Genomic DNA, 22,887 nt, shown 5'->3' on the forward strand with positions numbered 1-22,887 from the left:
ACAGCGAGACAGCGAAAATGTGAATGTTTGCCGCGGCCTCATGCATAACAAGGTTTTTGGGCCGTTTTTCTTCGCGGAAGAATCCATTACTGCTAACATTTACTTAGGCGTTTTGCAACAGTTCATTGCCCCAGTTAGAAGAATATCAAACATGGGTACTTTTACAGCAAGACTGACCACCCCCCAATTGGGCATTGATAGTGCGTGATTTCCTGGATGAAACATTTCCAGATCGGTGGTTTGGAAGGAACGGTCCAACACCCTGGCCAACCCACTCTCCAGACATTACACCCCTTGACTTTTATTTGGGGGGGGGAGGCTATAACAAGGACATAGTCTTCGTCACACCAGTTGCTGACGTCGACGAACTGAAGGCTAGGATACAAGCTGCTGTGGGTACTGTGACAGAACACATGTTACGAAACACTTGGCGGGAACTGGAATATCGCTTCGACATTCTCCGAGCTACCAAGGGAGCATACGTTGAGGTTTACTAACGTAAGTGGTCTGAAAAAAACTAGTAACACTAAGCTATGTAACAGCATCAAATGTAACTTATTATGTTGTTGTTGTTGTTGTTGTTGTTGTTGTGGTCTTCAGTCCTGAGACTGGTTTGTTGCAGCTCTCCATGCTACTCTATCCTGTGCAAGCTTCTTCATCTCCCAGTACCTACTGCAGCCTACATCCTTCTGAATCAGCTTAGTGTATTCATTTCTTGGTCTCCCTCTACGATTTTTACCCTCCACGCTGCCCTCCACTACTAAATTGATGATCCCTTGATGCGTCAGAACATGTCCTACCAACCGATCCCTTCTTCCAGTCAAGTTGTGCTCAAACTCCCCTTCTCCCCAATTCTGTTCAATACCTCATCATTAGTTATGTGATCTACCCATCTAATCTTCAGCATTCTTCTGTAGCACCACATTTCGAAAGCTTCTATTTCCTTCTTGTCTAAACTATTTATCGCCCATGTTTCACTTCCATACATGGCTACACTCCATACAAATACTTTCAGAAACGACTTCCTGACACTTAAATCTATACTCGACGTTAACAAATTTCTCTTCTTTAGGAACGCTTTCCTTCCCATTGCCAGTCTACATTTTATATCCTGTCTACTTCGACCATCATCAGTTATTTTGCTCCCCAAATAGCAAAACTCCTTTACTACTTTAAGTGTGGCATTTCCTAATCTAGTTCCCTCAGCATCACCCGACTTAATTCGACTGCATTCCATTATCCTCGTTTTGCTTTTGTTGATGGTCATCTTATATCCTCCTTTCAAGACACTGTCCATTCCGTTCAACTGCTCTTCCAAGTCCTTTGCTGTCTCTGACAGAATTACAATGTCATCGGCGAACCTCAAATTTTTATTTCTCCTCCATGGATTTTAATACCTACTCCGAATTTTTCTTTTGTTTCCTTTACTGCTTGCTCAATATACAGATTGAATAACATCGGGGAGAGGCTACAACCCCGTCTCACTCCCTTCCCACCACTGCTTCCGTTTCATGTCCCTCGACTCTTATAACTGCCATCTGGTTTCTGTACAATTTGTAAATAGCCTTTCGCTCTCTGTATTTTACCCCTGCCACCTTCAGAATTTGAAAGAGCGTATTCCAGTCAACATTGTCAAAAGCTTTCTCTAAGTCTACAAATGCTAGAAACGTTGGTTTGCCTTTCCTTAATCTTTCTTATAAGATAAGTCGTAGGGTCAGTATTGCCTCACGTGTTACAACACTTCTACGGAATTCAAATTGATCCTGCCCGAGGTCGGCTTCTACCAGTTTTTCCATTCGTCTGTAAAGAATTCGTGTTAGTATTTTGCAACTGTGACTTATTAAACTGATAGTTCGGTAATTTTCACATCTGTCAACACCTGCTTTCTTTGGGATTGGAATTATTATATTCTTCTTGAAGTCTGAGGGAATTTCGCCTGTCTCATACGTCTTGCTCACCAGATGGTAGAGTTTTGTCAGGACTGGCTCTCCCAAGGCTGTCAGTAGTTCTAATGGAATGTTGTTTACTCCCGAGGCCTTATTTCGGCTTAGGTCTTTCAGTGTTCTATCAAACTCTTTACGCAGTATCATATCTTCCATTTCATCTTTCCTCTTCCCTTTCTATAACATTGCCCTTAAGTACATCGCCCTTGTATAGACCCTTTATATACTCATTCCACCTTTCTGCTTTCCCTTCTTTGCTTAGAACTGGGTTTCCACCTTAGCTCTTGATATTCATACAAGTGGTTCTCTTTTCTCCAAAGGTCTCTTTAATTTTCCAGTAGGCAGTATCTATCTTACCCCTAGTGAGATAAGTCTCTACATCCTTACACTTGTCCTCTAACCATGCCTGCTTAGCCATTTTGCACTTCCTGTCGATCTCATTTTTGAGATGTTTGTATTCCTTTTTGTCTACTTCATTTACTGCATTTTTATATTTTCTCCTTTCATCAATTAAATTCAGTATTTCTTCAGCCACCCAAGGATTTCTACTAGCCCTCGTCTTTTTACCTACTTGATCCTCTGCTGCCTTCACTACTTCATCCTCAAAGCTACCCATTCTTCTTCTACTGTATTTCTTTCCCCCATTCTTGTCACTTGTTCCCTTATGCTCTCCCTGAAGCTCTGTCAGTGTGATAATGTTAGACCTCATTTTTCACGAGAAGTCCTCATCTCCGTCGATACAGAGGGTTTTCCATTCTTGCCCTTGCCAATACGTTCTCCAAATCTCTCACCCACTGAAAACATCTTGACATATGTTACCGAGAAAATGGCACGCCACCCCACACCAGCCGTTTGATCGACTGTGGTATAGAGTTGAACTAACTGTCATCGATGCTCAGCTCGGCTCTAAAGCCAACCAGGCTGGAGCCACTGTTGCTGCCAGAGGACGGCAGCTCAGTGTACTGAAGTTCACACCAGAGCACTCCTTAATGACCTACAAATGTTATCATGTATTCTTCCTACTATACGTTACACGACATTATGTGTTAGTCGAGCAGATATTTCAATTTATCAGCAGTGTAGTTAACGGGAATACAATCAAGTCATTTGAAATGAGACGATCACGTATAATCACAATTGGACGTGACGTCGAAAAGTGGAGGGTGTCTATGAAGGTTATCGCATACAAGACGCTAATGTGACAAATTCTACTGTTCAGTGTTTAGAGTCTTTATGACGTAGACATGACAATAGGATGCGCTGATAGGATCGCAACTGATCTGTACACACCACTGCAAAGTGTAACACAAATGCCTCACAGAATTTAGACAACTTGTATTGAAGAAAACAATGCGACAATTGTGCTGCCAGCCTCGAATATCTCGTGAAAGGATCAGGAGTATTATTACATAAGAGGGGTGTATTGACTATCATTCTACCAGCACTCAATACGTGACTGGAGTAGGACAGCATCCCCCGCCATGCACAGCACAGGGTCTCTTGTAATATACATGGCAAACCAGTGTTACACCGACAAAAGACTACAGGTAGTATAAAGAGTACCTTGGCATAAGGGACCCACGGTCTCTGCAGGCTCGTTACAAAGAAATTGCATTTCGTTTGATTTTTTACTTCTATTCATCTTTCTATCTGTATTTCACTGAAAACATCGGCACGAAGTCCAAATGTCGAGGGTTGCACTGTTTGCCTCGATCACGACAGTAATGCTCGCTTCACTCTTCGCCCTTAATCTTACATCCAGTACCGTTTAGTAGTGTCTCGGGTTTGCTTTCCCGCAGTTTTAGTTGCATGTTGACTGTGATCCACAGCAGTATGAAACGTTGTTGTAGTGTTAACAGATATGCACCTACTACATGCAGTAGAGCACACAACGACAATATGCTCGTTGTTAGGGTTCCGTGCCTCGACAGGTAAAAACGGCACCCTTAAAGGATGACTTTGTTGTCTGCATATCTGCCTGTCTGTCTGTCCCACTTTTTAAAACCATATCGAAATTTATGTGACATACTAAGGTATACAGGCACTTAGCGGTGTAGTAAATGTAAGTTTTTAAGTCAATGAATCCAAAATATACCGCAAACTCAGTCATCAAAAACTTAAGGGTGCTTTCCATTAATCTAGAATCATGAAATTTACCAAGAAGCAGGTTTCATACTACAACCAAATTAAGAAATCCGAGAATTTTAATTTGTAATTATATGCACGAAATAAAAATTTGTCATTTTTTATCTGTCTGACAGTCCGTCTGTCTGTCAGTCCGGCTGTTAAGACCACTTTCTTCTCAGGAACGGAAAGATGTACCTAGCTGAAACTTACGTCACATACTAAGATCTACGGACACTTACTGATGTTACAATGTGGCGCTTGTAAGTCAATGAAATCAAATTATACAGCCGTTTATGTTACCTATTTTGATACTCGCAGTCACTCATTAAAAACTTGTCGGTTCATCCCCTTGACGTAGAATCACGAAATTGGAGAGGAAGAAGGGGTTCGCATTACAAGTAAAGGAAAAAATCAGAAAACTGTTAATCTGTAACTACATCATACGAAAAAATATTTCTTGTGATTTGTTACCCGATTTTGAATTAAAATATTTTCGAAAGTTTTGGAATCCTGGAACCGATATCTTGCCAATATCCATGTCGACAACAAGCAAAAATCGTCGAGATTCTCGATTCCCAGAACGGATGGATACTCTGTAATTATAAGGGAAGTTCGAAAAGAAACGAGCCGGAGGCATAATTACAGGAACCACTACCTGTATTGACCCTGGCTGTTGAGATACTTGTCCCACTGTGACACAAGGCAGTGAATGGCTGTCTCATAAAATTCCTGGGTTTGCGATGTTAACCAGTTCCGCGCGTGCAGTTGGACGTCGTTGTCCGAGGTGAATCGTTTGCCCCCTCAGAGCCTCTTTAAGGGGACCAAAAATAGCGTAATCACAGGGAGAGAGGTTAGGACTGTATGGGGGGTGACTGAGAACCTTCAATTTGAATTCCTGCAGGAGTGCCGCGACTGTCTGGGCCGTATGAGGCTTTGCATTGTCACGGCGCAGAATGATCCCACGGATGAGATTGCCTGGTAGTTTTGATTTGATCGCTTGGAGAAGGGTGATGATGTTTGATGATGATGATGTTAGGTTTGTGGGGCGCTCAACTGCACGGATATCAGCGCCCGTACAAATTCCCAACCTCTCTCAGCCCAATCTCGCCACTTTCAGGAATGATGATGAAATGATGAGGACAACACAAACACCCAGTCATCTCGAGGCAGGTGAAAATCCCTGACCCCGCCGAGAATCGAACCCGGGACCCCGTGCTCGGGACGCGAGAACGCGACCGCGGGACCACGAGCTTCGGACGGCGAAGGGTGGTCAAGCTTTGCGAGTAACGCTGGGCATTCACTGTTGTCCCGTGCTGCAGGAAGTGAATCAGAAGGGGGCATAACCTTTCCTGCACCCGTATGGATGGGCATGTTTTTTTTTTTTTTTTGTGGTGGTGACCCTGGATGCTTCCACTGCAGACTTCCATGACTCATCTCCAACCACCACTCGAGCCACGAACGCATTCCTTACCCGAGAATAGTGCTGCAGATGAGCAAGACAGTGGGCCACTCGACATGCTTCCTGGTGTGGTTGAAGACTGTGGGGCGCCCATTGGGCACGCACTTTGCGCATGCGTATTCGTTCCTTCATGATGGTGTGAACACTTCCGACGCTCAATTCAATGGCTTTCACTGTCACTCGGCAGTCCTGGGTAATCGGTGCATCCACCAGCTGGACGATGTCATCGGCGATTCAGTGTGGTGCTCCAGACCGTGCATCATCGGCTAACGACACCCGTCCTTCCCTGAAGCGCTTGTGCCACGCCTTGACCCCCGGAACGGACATGCAGTGTCCGCCGTACACTTGTGACATTCGTCGATGAACGTCCGTTCCTCCTACTCCGTCGGCTGTCAGAAGACGAACAACACCCCTTTGCTCTTCTTTTGACGCCACCATGTTACTGTTTGCCATGGGACTGGCAGCGCTGGACGATTGATGCATGCTGCTGCTAGCTCTGAGCAAGCGTGCCCTCTAGCGACGGGGTGTGAACTTCCACGCTCTGGTCGGAGCCACACCTCGTTACACATGCCAGGATATTACCCTCCTGTCACCGGTTTGCGCATTCCAGACTCCGGCTCGTTTCTTTTTGAACGCCCCTTATATATTTGAGTCTGTACGGAGCCCTCAGCGCTCCAGTCCTGCTTGCAAATCGCTAGTTTTGTCCCACAACGACAGCCACCACTTCACAGTACTGCTACATCTGTACACAGGAGCCAACGTGAAACCGGATGCTACCATGTTCGAACAGAAAATACTGGCTGCACGAGGTATGCCAGAACATCCGATCTGGAAGACAATGTTTTGTAGGTGATTGGGGTGACGACAAAAGGAATAAATCATAATTACATTATTACTCTGTAACTAGCCACCGGAGACCACGGGACGATTATACTAAGACACTCAGGAAATATCCTGGAACAAAATTTTGTCGGTAATTGTTGTATTTGTAGTAATAGTAGTAGCAGTCGCTGTTGTTGTTGTTGCCTTCGTCCAACGGCTGGTTTGATGCAGCTCTCTACGCTACTCCATCTGGTGCATAGCTACTGCACCGTACATCGGCCTGAACTTACATACAGGGCTATTACAAATGATTGAAGCGATTTCATAAATTCACTGTAGCTCTATTCATTGACATATGGTCACGACACACTACAGATACGTAGAAAAACTCATAAAGTTTTGTTCGGCTGAAGCCGCACTTCAGGTTTCTGCCGCCAGAGCGCTCGAGAGCGAAGTGAGACAAAATGGCGAAAGGAGCCGAGAAAGCGTATGTCGTGCTTGAAATGCACTCACATCAGTCAGTCATAACATTGCAACGACACTTCAGGACGAAGTTCAACAGAGATCCACCAACTGCTAACTCCATTCGGCGATGGTATGCGCAGTTTAAGGCTTCTGGATGCCTCTGTAAGGGGAAATCAACGGGTCGGCCTCCAGTGAGCGAAGAAACGGTTGAAAGCGTGCGGGCAATTTTCACGCGTAGCCCGCGGAAGTCGACGAATAAAGCAATCAGGGAGCTAAACGTATCACAGCCGACGGTTTGGAAAATCTTACGGAAAAGGCTAAAGCAGAAGCCTTACTGTTTACAATTGCTACAAGCCCTGACACCCGATGACAAAGTCAAACGCTTTGAATTTTCGGCGCGGTTGCAACAGCTCATGGAAGAGGATGCGTTCAGTGCGAAACTTGTTTTCAGTGATGAAGCAACATTTTTTCTTAATGGTGAAATGAACAGACACAATGTGCGAGTCTGGGCGGTAGAGAATCCTCACGCATTCGTGCAGCAAATTCGCAATTCACTAAAAGTTAACGTGTTTTGTGCAATCTCACGGTTTAAAGTTTACGGCCCCTTTTTCTTCTGCGAAAAAAACGTTACAGGACACGTGTATCTGGACATGCTGGAAAATTGGCTCATGCCACAACTGGAGACCGACAGTGCCGACTTCATCTTTCAACAGGATGGTGCTCCACCGCACTTCCATCATGATGTTCGGCATTTCTTAAACAAGAGATTGGAAAACCGATGGATCGGTCGTGGTGGAGATCATGATCAGCAATTCATGTCATGGCCTCCACGTTCTCCCGATTTAACCCCATGCGATTTCTTTCTGTGGGGTTATGTGAAAGATTAAGTGTTTAAACCTCCTCTACCAAGAAACGTGCCACAACTGCGAGCTCGCATCAACGATGCTTTCGAACTCATTGATGGGGACATGCTGCGCCGAGTGTGGGAGGAACTTGATTATCGGCTTGATGTCTGCCGAATCACTAAAGGGGCACATTAAAAAAACTTTTTGAGTTTCTGTATGTGTGTGCAAAGCATTGTGAAAATATCTCAAATAATAAAGTTATTGTAGAGCTGTGAAATTGCTTCAATCATTTGTAATAACCCTGTACAGCAGTGTACATACGAAGGCTGAAGCATATATACATCATAGACGTTTGAGACTCTCTGGAACCACATAATTCCATCTGATTAATTAGAACTGTCAAAAGTTGGTCTCCTTCCACAATTTTTAGCCCTGAAACTTAGTCCCAGTACCAAAAAGACGAATCCTTGATTCCTCAGGATACGCCCTACCAACAGTTCTGTCTCTTAGTTAAGTTGCTTCAGTGCCTCGTCATTACTTACTCAATCTATCCACGTAATTCTGCGCGTTCTTCTGTGTCACATTTCAGAAGCTTCAATTCTCTTTTCTCTTCTTGTCAGAACTGTTTATGCTCTGCGAGACAGCTACCCCCTCTTTGTTCCTCTATTAAAATGAATAATAAGGACGCGTCGGAAGTGCTCATCTCCTGCCCCCCCCCCCCCTTACTCTCGTCACTTTCCCTTTATTTATTTTACAAACAATACGTATTTACAAGTATAACTCTCCAGGTAACGAATGATAATGAATGCCGTAGTCAAGCATCGTAGTAACGGCGTAAAAACTCAAGCACCATTTTAATATGTATGAATAGTCGGAGCAGCGTGAGAGACAGATGAGGCAGTGATGGCCACAAAACGACGCGGATGACCGTGGCGACGGCAGGCTCAAGGCTACCAGAACAGAGCAGAGCAGGGAGCAGAGCAGACCCGGCGCAGCTTTCTCCACCGGCAGCGCGACCCGTGGTGCACAAGAATGGCGAGGCCTCCCAGAGGGTCGCAGTCGCGGCCAGAACACGAGTCTCCTCACACCTTGTGCTTCTGCTCGCCTGCGGAATATTCTCAACATCGATACTGTAGTGCCTGTGTTATTCTGATGACGATGCAAATTTCCTTTGCAAAGCAACAGGCACTGTGGCGACAACAGTCGTTTTGAAATACATTAAACGTATTCGCAATTGCGAATATGGACAACCATCAGCTGTAGAATGGAACGACGACAGTGAAAATTTGTGCCAGGTCGGGACTCGAACCAGGAATTCCCGCTTATCGCGAGCGGTCGCCTTACCCCGTTTGGCTATCCGTGCACGACTCACGTCCAGACCCAAACTTCCATCTGTCGTCAACAGTGCGTCTACGACTCTTACTCGTACATCCATTATGTATATTCCCGTACAGGTCAGACGTATTTGAAAGTCGCCCTTTTGTAGCTGCCAGTTTCGGCGCTTTAATGCGCCATCTTCAGACTGTAGTTGATGATGAAGGAGTCAACACGATCGTAACAGTCCGGTATGAGTGGGGTTTTTTGATTGCTCTGAGTGATGGAGGAACGGAATTATAGCATATTATTAGTTCACTTTCTTACAAGAACGATAAAAAATTTACTTCATACATTACAAAATCCATTTCCATAGGAATGTGCGGAATATTAACAACTATCTTTGAATATTAAAGCCTAATTTGAGGCATAGATTTGTTACACTCTTCGCTTGAGGTACAAAATCACAGTAACAATCTAATACATGAGTTGAAATGAAATGTGTGTGAAATCTTATGGGACTTAACTGCTAAGGTCATCAGTCCCTAAGCTTACACACTACTTAACCTAAATTATCCTAAGGACAAACACCCCATGGCCGAGGGAGGACTCGAACCTCCGCCGGGACCAGCCGCACAGTCCATGACTGCAGCGCCCGTGACCGCTCGGCTAATCCCGCGCGGCAATACATGAGTAACACAGCGTAGAGCTGCAAAATCTTAATTCAGTTATGGAAGGAAGTAAAATTTAAGTTTTACATCCCGCCGACGAAGGTGTCATTAGTAACAGACCACAAATTCGAATAGGAGTGTAACCTAGCATACGTCTTTAAGTAAGTAAGTAAGTGAAACTACCAAAATTTGGTTGGGGATGAACACTTCTTAAAGTCAGAATTACGTTCAAGCTTCATAAAATATGGTTGAAATGGCTCTGAGCACTATGGGACTTAACTTCTGAGGTCATCAGTCCCATAGAACTTAGAACTACTTAAACCTAACTAACCTAAGGTAACCTAAGGACATCACACACTTCAATGCCCGAGGCAGCATTCGAACCTGCGACCGTAGCGGTCTCGCGTTTCCAGACTGTAGTGCCTACAACCGCTCGGCCACTCCGGCCGGCTCAAGCTTCATACATCTAAAGAATATTTTATATAATCACCAAAGAACGCGGACATACCCTAATTTCGATTGACAGTACAACGAAACAGAGGATGGTTATAATTAAAATTACTCTGTAGGAGTCAGTGTAGACGGAGAAATGTTTACCGCATGGGAATTTGTGGTAAGGACTATTGGGCCAAACTGGTGAGTCATCGGTCCATAGGCTTAGGCACTACTTAATCTAACTTACGCTAAGGACAACACACACACACCCATGCCCGAAGGAGGACTCGAACCTCCGACGGGGCGAGCCGCACGAACCGTGACAAGTCGCCCTACACCGCACGGCTACCCCGCGCGGCTTACCGTATGGGTATCCAACTTCATACAAAAATGGTTCAAATGGCTCTAACAAGGGAACCTCCCCATCGCACCCCCCCCCCCCCTCAGATTAAGTTATAAGTTGGCACAGTGGATAGGCCTTGACAAACTGAACACAGATCAATCGAGAAAACAGGAAGAAGTTGTGTGGAACTATGAAAAAAATAAGCAAAATATACAAACTGAGTAGTCCGTGCGGAAGATAAGCAACATCAATGATAGCGTGAGCTCAGGAGGGCCGTCGTCCTGTGGTTAGCGTGAGCAGCTGCGGAACGAGAGGTCCTTGGCTCAAGTCTTCAAAAAATGGTTCAAATGGTTCTGAGCACTATGGGACTTAACATCTTAGGTCATCAGTCCCCTAGACCTTAGAACTACTTAAACCTAACTAACCTAAGGACATCACACACATCCATGCCCGAGGCAGGATTCGAACCTGCGACCGTAGCAGTCCCGCGGTTCCGGACTGCAGCGCCTAGAACCGCACGACCACCGCGGCCGGCGCTCAAGTCTTCCATCGAGTGATTTCTTCATTTTCGCAAAGCTGTGATCTGTCCGTCCGTTCATTGACGACTCTGTTCACTGTAAAAAGTTTAGTGTCTGTGTTTTGCGACCGCACCGCAAAACCGTGCGATTAGTAGACGAAAGGACGTGCCTCTCCAATGACAACCGAAAACTTTTGATCGCAAGGTCATAGGTCAACCGAGTCCTCCACAGGAAAATCCGTCTGATATATTCTATACGACACTGGTGACGGCATGTGCGTCACATTACAGGAATATGTTGTCGACCAACCTAACTTGTACACTTGGCGAATGGGTAAAAATATTCTTCTACCTTGCCCAATTTAGGTTTTTCTTGTGGATGTGATAATCACTCGCAAAAAAGTGATGAAAACATAAGAGTTTGTCACATAAACTGCTACAAATGAATGCAAGTTTCACAGTAGCACAGTTTTCCCTGTGTTCTGTCAAAACATATGTTTTTAACATTTTCAAATTTTTCCGTGCGTAGACCGTCAAATCCTGCATATGTCCAAGCAAATCTGAACATGTGCTGAAAATAAAAAATTAAATTTATCACACGAGGGAAGACTTGAACCAAAGACCTCTCGTTCCGCAGATGCTCACGCTAACCACGGGACCACGGCGCTCCTGAGTTCTCGCTGTCCTTGATTTTGCCTATCTTGCACATGGACTACTCAGTTTGTATATTTTGCTTATTATTTCATAGTTCCACACAACTTCTTCCTGTTTTCTCGATTGATCTGTGGTCAGTTTTTCAAGACCTATCCACTGTGCCTACTTATAACTAAATCTGAGGGAGGTGCGATAGGGAGGTTCCCTTGTAAGCACTATGGGATTTAACATCTGAGGTCACCAGTCCCCTAGACTTAGAACTACTTAAACCTAACTAACCTAAGGATATCAAACACCTCCATACCCGAGGCAGGATTCGAACCTGGGACCGTAGCAGCAGCGCGGTTCCGGACCGAAGCGCCTAGAACCGCTCGGCCACAGCGGCCGGCTATCCAACTTTAAAGGAATGATGTTCAGACTGTGCGCTGCAGGACTGTCGTTGTCAACAATGTTAGTGTCATGCCTTGCCGTTAGATGTCTTGTGCTGGCACAGCGACGTAGGGCTGAAACACAAGCATCAGTGTGCACAATTGCAGACAATCAACATGAATCTGGACACGGAGAGAAGGGCTCTACTGTTTTATCGCCGGCCGCTGTGGCCAAGCGGTTCTAGGGGCTTCAGTCCAGAACCGCGCTCCTGCTACAGTCGCAGGTTCGAATCCTGCCTCGGGCATGGATGTGTGTGTTGTCCTTAGGTTAGTTAAGTTTAAGTAGTTCTAAGTCTAGGGGTCTGATGACCTCAGATGTTAAGTCCCATAGAGGTTAGCGACATCTGAACCATCTGAACTGTTTTATCAAAACAACAGTAATAGTGCTGCTGCTCTTCACGGGTATCGATACATTAAGGGAATACGGAGTTGTTCTTATTCCGCAGGAAATTTCTCTTGGAAGCGGTTGACGACTAACTGCGCCACAAACTGTTGAAGAAGTTACTGTGCCATGGCTGACAATGCTGGACGTAAGTGCGATCTTCAAGTAGTGCACGAACTGTGTCACCATCGCTTAACATTTCATAGTCCATCGTTCGAAAAATGCTGCCAATAACTGTGAAATGGCATCTCTAGTGAGGTACCAGGCTGTCGTTGATGCAGATGGTCGTCACCTTTGCAATGTTTGTAACCTAGGATCGTAAACATGGTACGCAATTAATAAATGTTACCGTCTCATATGGAAATTAAAATCTGTTACTTTTAATGGTTTCTTCGTTATTGCTCTTTCGCATGTTCCTATAAATGTTTCCACAAAGCTTCACTGCCCTACGATCACTCCTTTTTCTTTGGGGCCCTCTCAAGCACCGAAAGTTTAATTATATTCACCCTTTAATTTCGTCAGTAGATACTTACCACTCTCCAACAAGAACATCGACGGAAGATAGCGATTATTAAAAATCTGCATTCCAAGTATTTACAGCTACACTGAAGCGCAAAAGAAACTGGTATAGGCATGCGTAATCAAATACAGAGATATGTAAACAGGCAGAATACGGCGCTGCGGTCAGCAATGCCTACATAAAGAAACAAGTGTGTGGCGCAGTTGTTAGATCGGTTACTGCTGTTAGAATGGCAGGCCATGAAGATTTAAGTGTTTTTGAACCTGGTGTTATAGTCGGCGCACGAGCGATGGGACACAGCATCTCCGAGGGAGCGATGAAGTGAGAATTTTCCCGTGCGACCTTTTCACCAGTGTACCATGAATATCAGAAATCCAATAAAACATCAAATCCCCGACATCGCTGCGGCCGGAAAATGTTCCTGCAAGAACGGGACCAACGACGACTGAAGACAATCCTTCAACGTGGCAGAAGTGCAATCCTTCCGCAGATTGCTGCAGATTTCAATGCTGGATCATTAACAAGTGTCAGCGTGTGAACCATTCAACGGAAAATCGTCGATATGGGCTTTCGGAGTCCTTGATGACTACACGACACAAAGCTTTACGCCTCGCCTGGGCCCTTCAACATCGACATTGGACTGCTGATGACTGTAAACATGTTGCCTGGTCGGACGATGGACGATGGTTCAAATGGCTCTGAGCACTATGGGACTTAACTTGTGAGTCATCAGTCCCCTATAACTTAGAACTACTTAAACCTAACTAACCTAATGACACCACACACAGCCAAGCCCGAGACAGGATTCGAACCTGCGACCGCAGCGGTCGCACGGTTCTCCAGATTGTAGCGCCTAGAACCGCTCGCCCCCCCCCCCCCCCCCGGCCGGCTGGTCGGGTTTCAAATTGTATCGAGTGGATGGACGTGTACGGGTGTGAAGACAACCTCATGAATCCATGGACCCTGCATATCAGCAGGGAACTATGCAACATGGTGGACGCTCTGTAATGGTGTGGGGCGTGTGCAGTGAGTGATATGGGACCCCTGATACGTCCAGATACGACTCTGACAGGCGACACTTACATAATCATCCTTTCTGATCACCTGCATCCATTCATGTCCACTGTGCATTCCGACGGGCAGTTCCAGCATAACAATTGCTGCAGAGTGGCTCCAGGAACACTCTTCCGAGTTTAAACGCTTCCGCTGGCCACCAAACTCCCCAGACACGAACATTACTGAGCATATATGGTATGTCTTGCAACATGCTGTTGAGAAGAGATCTCCACAACCTCGTACCCTTACGGATTTGTGGACAGCCCTGCAGGATTCATGGTGTCAGTTCCCTCCAGCAATACTTCAGACATTAGTCGAGTCCATGCGACGTCGTGTTGCGGCGCTTCTGCGTGCTCGCGGGGCCCTACACGGTATTAGGGAAGTGCACCAGTTTCCTTGGTTCTGCAGTGTATATACTGATGGCTCTGCAATCACAGGTATTGACGGAGCGAGTTGCGCGATGCTATGCCCGAGCTCCGTTTACAAGGAACTGACTTCCTTTCTCATTGAGATTTTTAGTTTTTGTGCGCGGCTTCATATTATTTAAAGAACCTCACAACAAAATTTAATTTGAATTTGAAGAATTTAATAAGCTTTCTCCAAGATATCTAGAACCAGCCCGACTCAAGAAAACTAATACATTGCTAATGGAAGTTATGAAAGCCACCACGCAAAACGAAAATCTTGGGAAGAACTTAAAATTTATGTCGATCAACGAACAAGTGGCGATTATTTTCATTGTGTTCGTTGATTCTTTGCCGACGGACTAATTGTATAAATGGTTCTCGGGGGAGACGTCGGATGTCATCGTGAAATTGCCACACACTATACTATCGGCGTATCTGACCGCTATCTTCAGATGCACCATGAAATACTGTGGGAATCTCACAACGACCTGTAACGTCTAGCTAGAGATCAATTTTTACATTAAATATAATAAAATGTAGGTGACCTGGTGAAGGCCTCCGCTCAAAACGGCACATTTAAAGACATCTTATTACCGGCACTAGACGTCAAGACTACATTATATAGAAGCGCAAGCCAGTAATACAAAGATGAATATTTATCATCGACAAGGTTCAAAGGAAAATATTATGAACATAAACAGCCAGACATCGCAGCGAAACTTGGAGCAACGCTTATTCCTCTCCCAGAAAAAAATAGACACGAGACTGGGATCTGTGAAGTGGTTACTCACCAGTGCCGCCACGTCGCCGCTACACCTCTTTGTCTCCGCGAAGGCAGGCGCGCCCTGGAACACAAGACGGGAGGGCAATGAGGAAACACAAGTAGCAAGCCCGCATCACGCGTAGATTGAGAAAACGAGTCAGGCTCGCTTGAAAGTACCACAACGGTCAAGCAGTCACCGACTTATCCGAAACTGGAATACTTATTAAACGGAGAACAGCATAACAGTTGCACGAAATTTCTATTTATCGCCGTGCGGTAAAGGGCGCCTTGCCACGGTTCGCGCGGCTCTCCCCATCGTAGCTACGAGTCCTCCTTCGGGCATGCGTGCGTATATTGCCCATACCGTAAGTTAGTTTGATTAGGCAGAGTATAAGCCTAGGGACCGATGACCACAGCAGTTTGGTCCCATAGGAACTTACCACCATCCACTTCTACACTACTGGCCACTAAAATTGTTACACCAAGAAGAAATGCAGATGATAAACGGGTATTCATTGGACAAATATATTATACTACAGCTGACTTGTGATTACATTTTCACGCAATTTGCGTGCATAGATCCTGAGAAATCAGTACCCAGATCAACCACCTCTAGCCGTAATAACAGCCTTGATACGCCTGGGCATTGAGTCAAACAGAGCTTGGATGGCGGGTACAGGTACAGCTGTCCATGCAGCTTCAACACGATACCATAGTTCACCAAGAGTAGTGACTAGCGTATTGTGACGAGCCAGTTGATCGGCCACCACTGACCAGATGTTTTCAGTCGGTGAGAGATCTGGAGAATGTGCTGGCCAGGGCAGCAGTCGAACATTTTCTGTATCCAGAAAGGCCCGTACAGAACCTGCAACATGCGGTCGTGCATTATCCTGCTGAAATGTAGGGTTTCGCAGGGATCGAATGAAGGGTAGAGCCACGGTTACTAACACATCTGAAATGTAACGTCCACTGTTCAAAGTGCCGTCAATGCGCACAAGAGGTGACCGAGACGTGTAACCAATTGCACCACATACCATCACGCCGGATGATATGCCAGTATGACGATGACGAATACACGCTTCCAATGTGCGTGATGTCGCCAAACACGGATGCGACCATCATGATGCTCTAAGCAGAACCTGGATTCATCCGAAAAAATGACATTTTGCCATTCGTACACCATCGCAGGCGCTCCTGTCTGTGATGCAGTGTCAAGGGTAACCGCAGCCACGCTGTCCGAGCTGATATTCCATGCTGCTGCAAGCGTCGTCGAACTGTTCGTGCAGGTGGTTGTTGTCTTGCAAACGTCCCCATCTGTTGACTCAGGGATCGAGACGTGGCTGCACGATCCGTTACAGCCATGCGGATAAGATGCCTGTCATCTCGACTGCTAGTGATAGAGGCCGTTGGGATCCAGCACGGCGTTCCGCATTACCCTCCTGAACCCACCGAATCCATATTCTGCTAACAGTCATTGGATCTCGACCAACGCGAGCATCAATGTCGCGATACGATAAAACGCAATCGCGATAGTCTACAATCCGACCTTTATCAGTCGGAAACGTGATGGTACGCATTTCTCCTCCTTGCACGAGGCATCACAACAACGTTTCACCAGGCAACGCCGGTCAACTGCTGTTTGTGTATGAGAAGTCGGTTGGAAACTTTCCTCGTGTCAGCACGTTGTAGGTGTCGCCACCGGCGCCAACCTTGTGTGAATGCTCTGAAAAGCTAATCATTTGGATATCACAGCATCTTCTTCCTGTCGGTTAAATTTCGCGTCTGTATCACGTCATCTTCGTGGTGTAGCAATTTTAATGGCCAGTAGTGTATTTATCAAGAAAATACGCACATCGTTCTGCAGGATTTGTCACCGGGAAAAATGGCGCCATTTTGTGTATCTGGCCACTTAAATTGTCCATCCAATGAGAACTAGGGGAGGAAGACTGTAAAAATGCACTCGGTGTTGCACTTCTTACCTAAAGCTTACCACAGAAGCTTCCTTTCTTTCTTCTTTAAATAAAACTGGTTGACTGAGCAACCCACCGTCAAATCTCCACACCCTCTATTGTAAGGACGTCAAATAGTAGTCTGGAGACCCAGAGAATGGCACCAGACAAAAGCGTCCCCTGCACCAGCATCAGAACAAGTATGAAGCCCGCTGCGTGTTTCCGTCGCTGGCAGGGTAGCGCATTGAGGTTTAGCGTCCTCTGGCACTCCTAACTCACCGTATGGCGAGTCCACCCTCCCAATTAACTGGATAAGTTGTTTAATTGTTGCATTTTAATCATGCCACTTATAAGTAAAATCTTCGAAGCACAGTTCTTTAGTACACCAGAGGAATGCAGGTCTCTGGGTGAACTTCACTACAGCGACCTTTAGCAGCGACAGCTCCTTCCCATTAACAACCACATTCGTTTTCCGACGTTTCCTTGCATTGATTACAAAGTTTGAGACTGGACTCTTATTGTCCACCTGGCTGATTGGCAATCGCTCGTTTCACTGATATCGTCAAAGGCAAACACCAGAAAAAAATTTGGAAATTTATGGTGAGGTCTTATGGGACCAAATTGCTGAGGTCATCGGTCCCTAATCTATTAATCTAACTTAAAGTAACTGACGGTAAGGACGACACATACCACCCATGCCCGAGGGAGGACTCAAACCTCCGACGGGGGAAGCCGCGCGTACCGTACACGACGCCTAAGACGCGCAGCTATCCCGCGCGGCAACAACAGTAAAATAGCTTCGTTGTTTCTCTTCATGTTGGGTTACTTTATACGCCGGATTTAATTTTAGGTTGTATTTCAGAACCTATAGCACCGTTTCAGTCTGGCAATGTAGCAGTTTACAGATCAACGTCGTATGAACAGCACTTCAGGGACGCCAAAATTTTAGTTAATCTGCTGTTGATTGATCATCCGTTGCTTCTTGACAGGACAACATAATTAAAAATGAAAACCACAGTATTTTGTACGTTCTACTGCATTAATTTACTTAGCTATCCCGTTTTCGGCTTACAGTGCTACAGGCTGGTCATTCGTACAATAAATAGTATTCTATCTGTCTTCTACACAGGTATAACGTACTATGTCGTGGTCCCACCACCTTATTTGGCTAATCTAGGGAATTAATCCAGGGATTTTGATATATTCTCACTAAAATACAGACAGATTCAGGAGGACGATTTTGTACGTAATTAATAAATATTGCGTGCAAACTGGATGAACTATGAAAACGATGCCGTTGTCATCCAGTGTAGAATGGGAGAACTCCTCAAACGTCCAAACAAATATAAATTAAAATGTGGCGTATCGTTTTTCTGTCTTTATGTGAAAGCTAAGCAGTGAAACTGCTGTAGGGATTTCGATACGATTTTTGCTAATAGATAGACTTAGTCACGAGGAAGCTTTGTGAGTACAGGAGACAGATGTAAGGCTGCCGACTGTAGTACCGGGGCTGGCGGAACCTTTTTCCGAATTCCTGAACAACCTGATATACTGGACGTATCAGATGTTAAGCCGATAAGAACAGATTTTTTGGTATAGAGTTGTCCTTTAATGCAGGATAAGATCATACAGGGAAAGCAGCGCACACCGAACTGACAAGTTGGGCGGCCAGCAAGTGGCTGTCGCTCGCGCCGACTTCGTTGCAGTCGGGCAGACCAGTAAAACAGTGGCTCACAGCCACTACCACTGCCATGAGATCTCTCTCCAAAAGTGCCTTCTGAGAACTTTTCTGGCGCGCATAGCTCGACTCGTTCAAGTTAAGTGAAACTGACGATATTTAGATGGTTAACATTGTCTTCCGAATTTAATCCTTTCCGTCACGGCGTCCTTATATAAGGACATACCGACTAAATGCTTAGTATATTAAAAGTCGTTAAATTTTACCATTTGTGATCGTTGTACTCATATTGTCACAAGCACAGAGTTTATTTGAGAGCGGTGTCGACATCTCGTGTCAATCTGTGGTACCACAAAACAAAACTGAATGCGCAGTCACATGGACGCTCCCCAGTGATCTTTGTACCTTCCCTCAGCCGGGTAATATCTTCTGAGTTTAGGTAAACAAATTTATTTGTGCATAGAAACGTGCATTCTTGAAGGTGAAAACTGAAGGTGTCTTTCAGAACGAAAGGTGACATATTTATAAGTTTACACATGTCTCCAAATAAGGACATTGTGATTGAAAGGTTGTAATAGCATAGGACATTATTTCGCTGTCTTTTTAGTCATCTTACGGTGATTTCACAATGTCCCGAGTCTAAGACAGACGAAGGCCACTTACAGAAGAAGAAGCTATACAGCTCCTTAATTCATCTGAAATTGACGATGTATCCGATGATCCCGAGGGCAATGATGGAGGTAATGTTAGACGTTTTATACCATACTGTATACTGTAAGCTGAGTAGCCTAGATCCAAAGCTCGCTAACTTCATGATAAGTGACACTGAGATAGTCACGAAACCCTCTTCCCATCCAAACGACAATGCATTGGCAGCGAGAATGTTATTGTTGCGTACGAATTTGTTGCAGCGCAGCCAGTCTAAAGCTGAATAAGAAAAAGACCTATTCTAAGCGTCACATTCTGAAAGGTAGCTTTGAATGTTCACATTGGTAAATCTATGTCTGTTCACGTGCTTTGCGTCCGGACATGGCAGGGCGACAGCCACGCCTATTGGGCATTTAGCGGGCTTTGCACCCGAAGACAACGTGCAGTTAGCTGCTTTTGAAACCGAACACGATTTTCGACAGCCATGTTTATTCATGCAATTGATGTTGCATGTGTAAATGCATGGACTGAGCACAAGAAAAACACATCAGAATTAGGTGTTCCTAAAACTTTAGGGTAACTGTGGCCAAAGTACTGACAAAAACAGATAAGCCAGCTGCCAGTAAAAGGGGGTGTCCCACTAGTGAGAGTCCAATGCCATCTCCAAGTACTTCAAAACGAGTCAATGCGGAAATTCGTCCAGAATCTGATGTTCGTGTGGACAACGTTGTGCGTCTTCCAGTGGTCAGTGACAAAAAAATCATTTGACAGGTGCAAGAAATCGGGTTTCAAAGGCAAAACCAAATTTTTATGTGTAAAATGTAACGTTCTCTTGCGTCTCGATAGAAAAAAAATGTTTCTTTGATTATCATTCTTCACAAGTGTCAAACTATAGTTTATTTATATAATAACTAAGTAAGCTTTGTTTAATTTATGAAATAAAATCAAATAAAATACTTCCAGTTTTCTATTTCTACTGCACCCACTCGAACACAGTGCCCTCATTTGGGGACGTGTTGAATGCCCCCTTGAGGAGCGCCTAGGAATAATTTATACATCTGAAAAATCATAATTTAATTCGAAGAAATGGGTAGCAAAGCCTTAATTTTTTTTTCAGGATAAAATAATTCGTGACAGAAAGGGTTAAATCAAAACTCCAGGCAGTGGCCCGTAAACGAAATTTTCGTCACGCCTGAGAAGTCGTCCGGTCATACACATCTGCACTGAGGTGACAAAATTCATGTGTGATGCTGAAGTGTTTTACTGCATGAACAACGAAAATGGAGTACACGATAAACTGTTTTCTTTTCATTGTTCTGTGAGTGGGTATCAGCTATAAAAAGTTTCGAAGGCCTGTTAAATTACGTGTAAAGTGTGTTGGACGCCGCTCATTTTGAAATAATGTATGAATATACAGTGAGGTGACAAAAGTCACGGGATGACGATATGCACATATTTAGTTGGGGATAATAGCGCGTGCACAAGCTAAACAAGGGCAGTCCATCGGCGGATCTATCATTTGTACTCAAGTAATTCATATGAAAAGGTTTACAACGAGATATGTTGCCATGACGGGAATTAAGAGACTTTGAACGCGGAATGTTAGTTGAAGCTAGACGCATGGAACATACCATTTCGGAAATAGTTAGGGAATGCAATATTCCGAAATCCACAGTGTCAAGAGACAGCCGAGAACACAAAATTTCAGAGATTATTTCTCAGCACGGACAACGCAGTGGCCGAAGGTCTTCATTAAACGACCGAGAGCAGCGGCATTTGCGTAGAATTGTCAATACTAACAGACAAGCAACACTGCGTGAAATAACCACAGAAATCAATGTGGGACGTACGATGAACATATCCGTTAGGAAAGAACGACGAAATTTGGCGCTAATGGGCTATGGCAGCAGAGGACCGAAGGGAGTGCCTTTGCTAACAACACAATATCTCCTGCAGCTTCTCTCCTGGCTCGTGAGCATATATGTTGCCTCCTAGACGACTGGAAAACTCTAGTCTGGTCAGATCAGTCGGTAAGAGATGACGGCAGGGTTCGAGTATGGCGCAGACGCTACGAAGCAGAGGACCAAAGTTGTCGGCTGTGTTCACATGGAATGGACTGCGCTCTCTTATCCAACCGAACTGGTCATTGACTGGAAATGGTTATGTTCGGTTATTTGGAGACCATTTGCGGCCATTCACGGACTTGATGTTCTCAAACAACGATGGAATTTTTATGGGTAACAATACGCCATATCATCAGCCCACAGTTGTTCACGATTGGTTGCAGGCAAGTTCTGGACGACTGGAGCGAATTATTTGGCCACCCACATATGAATCCCATCGACCATTTATGGGACATATCGAGAAGTGAGTTCGTGCACATTATCCTACACCGCTGCTATGGACGGCTATAGAGGTTGCATGGGTCAGTATTTTTGCAGGGGACATCCAACGATTTGTTGACTCCATGCCACGTCGAGTTGGCCTCAGTACGCCGGGCACTGTGAGGTCTGACACAATATTACGATGTATCCCATAACTTTTTTCACCCGTGCGAAGCCGGGAAGGGTAGCTAGTTGAAAATAAATAACCATGATACAAATTGCTCACGTTAATCATATTTCTATCTCACTGCCAGCGTTTAAATACTAGCGAACAGAACAGAACAAATTATCAAGAAACAATGATTTCAGATGAGATTCAAAATTTGATCTACGGTCTCTCAACTTTTTATACTATCGGGCATCTGATCAAAATTCTTTATCGCTGCACAATTAAATCCTTTCGGAGACATTGACAAAAGAGGAACGAAGGCTTTTTTTGCGTTGTAGGTGTGAAAGTCTACTCTTCTCAAACTGTGATGCCTTATTTATTGACAATGTTTTTGGCGAATACATTATTGTGAAGGTATATTAAGATGTCTAACTTGTATGCAAGGTGCCTACATAATGACTACGTGAGCACATTTTCGTTCCTTCATTGCTTCTTTGGCCTTGGAATTCTACAACGAAGATTCTGTTCTGTTTTGTGATATTGGAAGATTTTTTCTAATAAAATATGATGGTTCTCAGTACAGTGAGCTGCATTAAGGTCCATGCAGACATCTTCGATAGTACAGTTTCTTTTACACACATCCTTTATACTTTTGGCCCCGTTTATTACTTCAGGTGTGCATTACAGTTTGTTCTCGTTCTGGACTCAGAAATGGGCCAACCTCTTCCAGTAATCGTTGCAAGATTAACTTATACAAGCCCATGTAGCAAATAAATCCGCAAATTGTTTTCAGGGCTGTCTCTTTCTCTACCAGGTTTTAATAAAACTACAATCTTAGCGCTTCAAAATGAATATTTCACTCTGCAGCCGACAGTGTTCAGAAACGTTCTAGCACATTACAACTGACGGACTGGGAAACGAACCCAGGACCTTTCCTTTCGCGGGCAATGTTCTTCCCGGCTGAATTA

The 22,887-nt window shown here is 44.8% G+C and overlaps 1 protein-coding gene across 1 annotated transcript in view; it reads right to left on the reverse strand.

Moving 5' to 3' along the window:
* LOC126109619 (all trans-polyprenyl-diphosphate synthase PDSS1) overlaps window positions 1-22,887 on the reverse strand; it is a 793,792-nt gene that overhangs the window by 443,527 nt on the left and 327,378 nt on the right. Inside the window, exon 2 of the mRNA XM_049914662.1 lies at window positions 15,180-15,233. Within this exon, the coding sequence (XP_049770619.1) occupies window positions 15,180-15,233 (54 nt within the window). The remainder of the gene's footprint in view (window positions 1-15,179; window positions 15,234-22,887) is intronic.

This window comes from Schistocerca cancellata, chromosome 12 (assembly GCF_023864275.1).
Source record: "Schistocerca cancellata isolate TAMUIC-IGC-003103 chromosome 12, iqSchCanc2.1, whole genome shotgun sequence".
Lineage (NCBI taxonomy): Eukaryota > Metazoa > Arthropoda > Insecta > Orthoptera > Acrididae > Schistocerca > Schistocerca cancellata.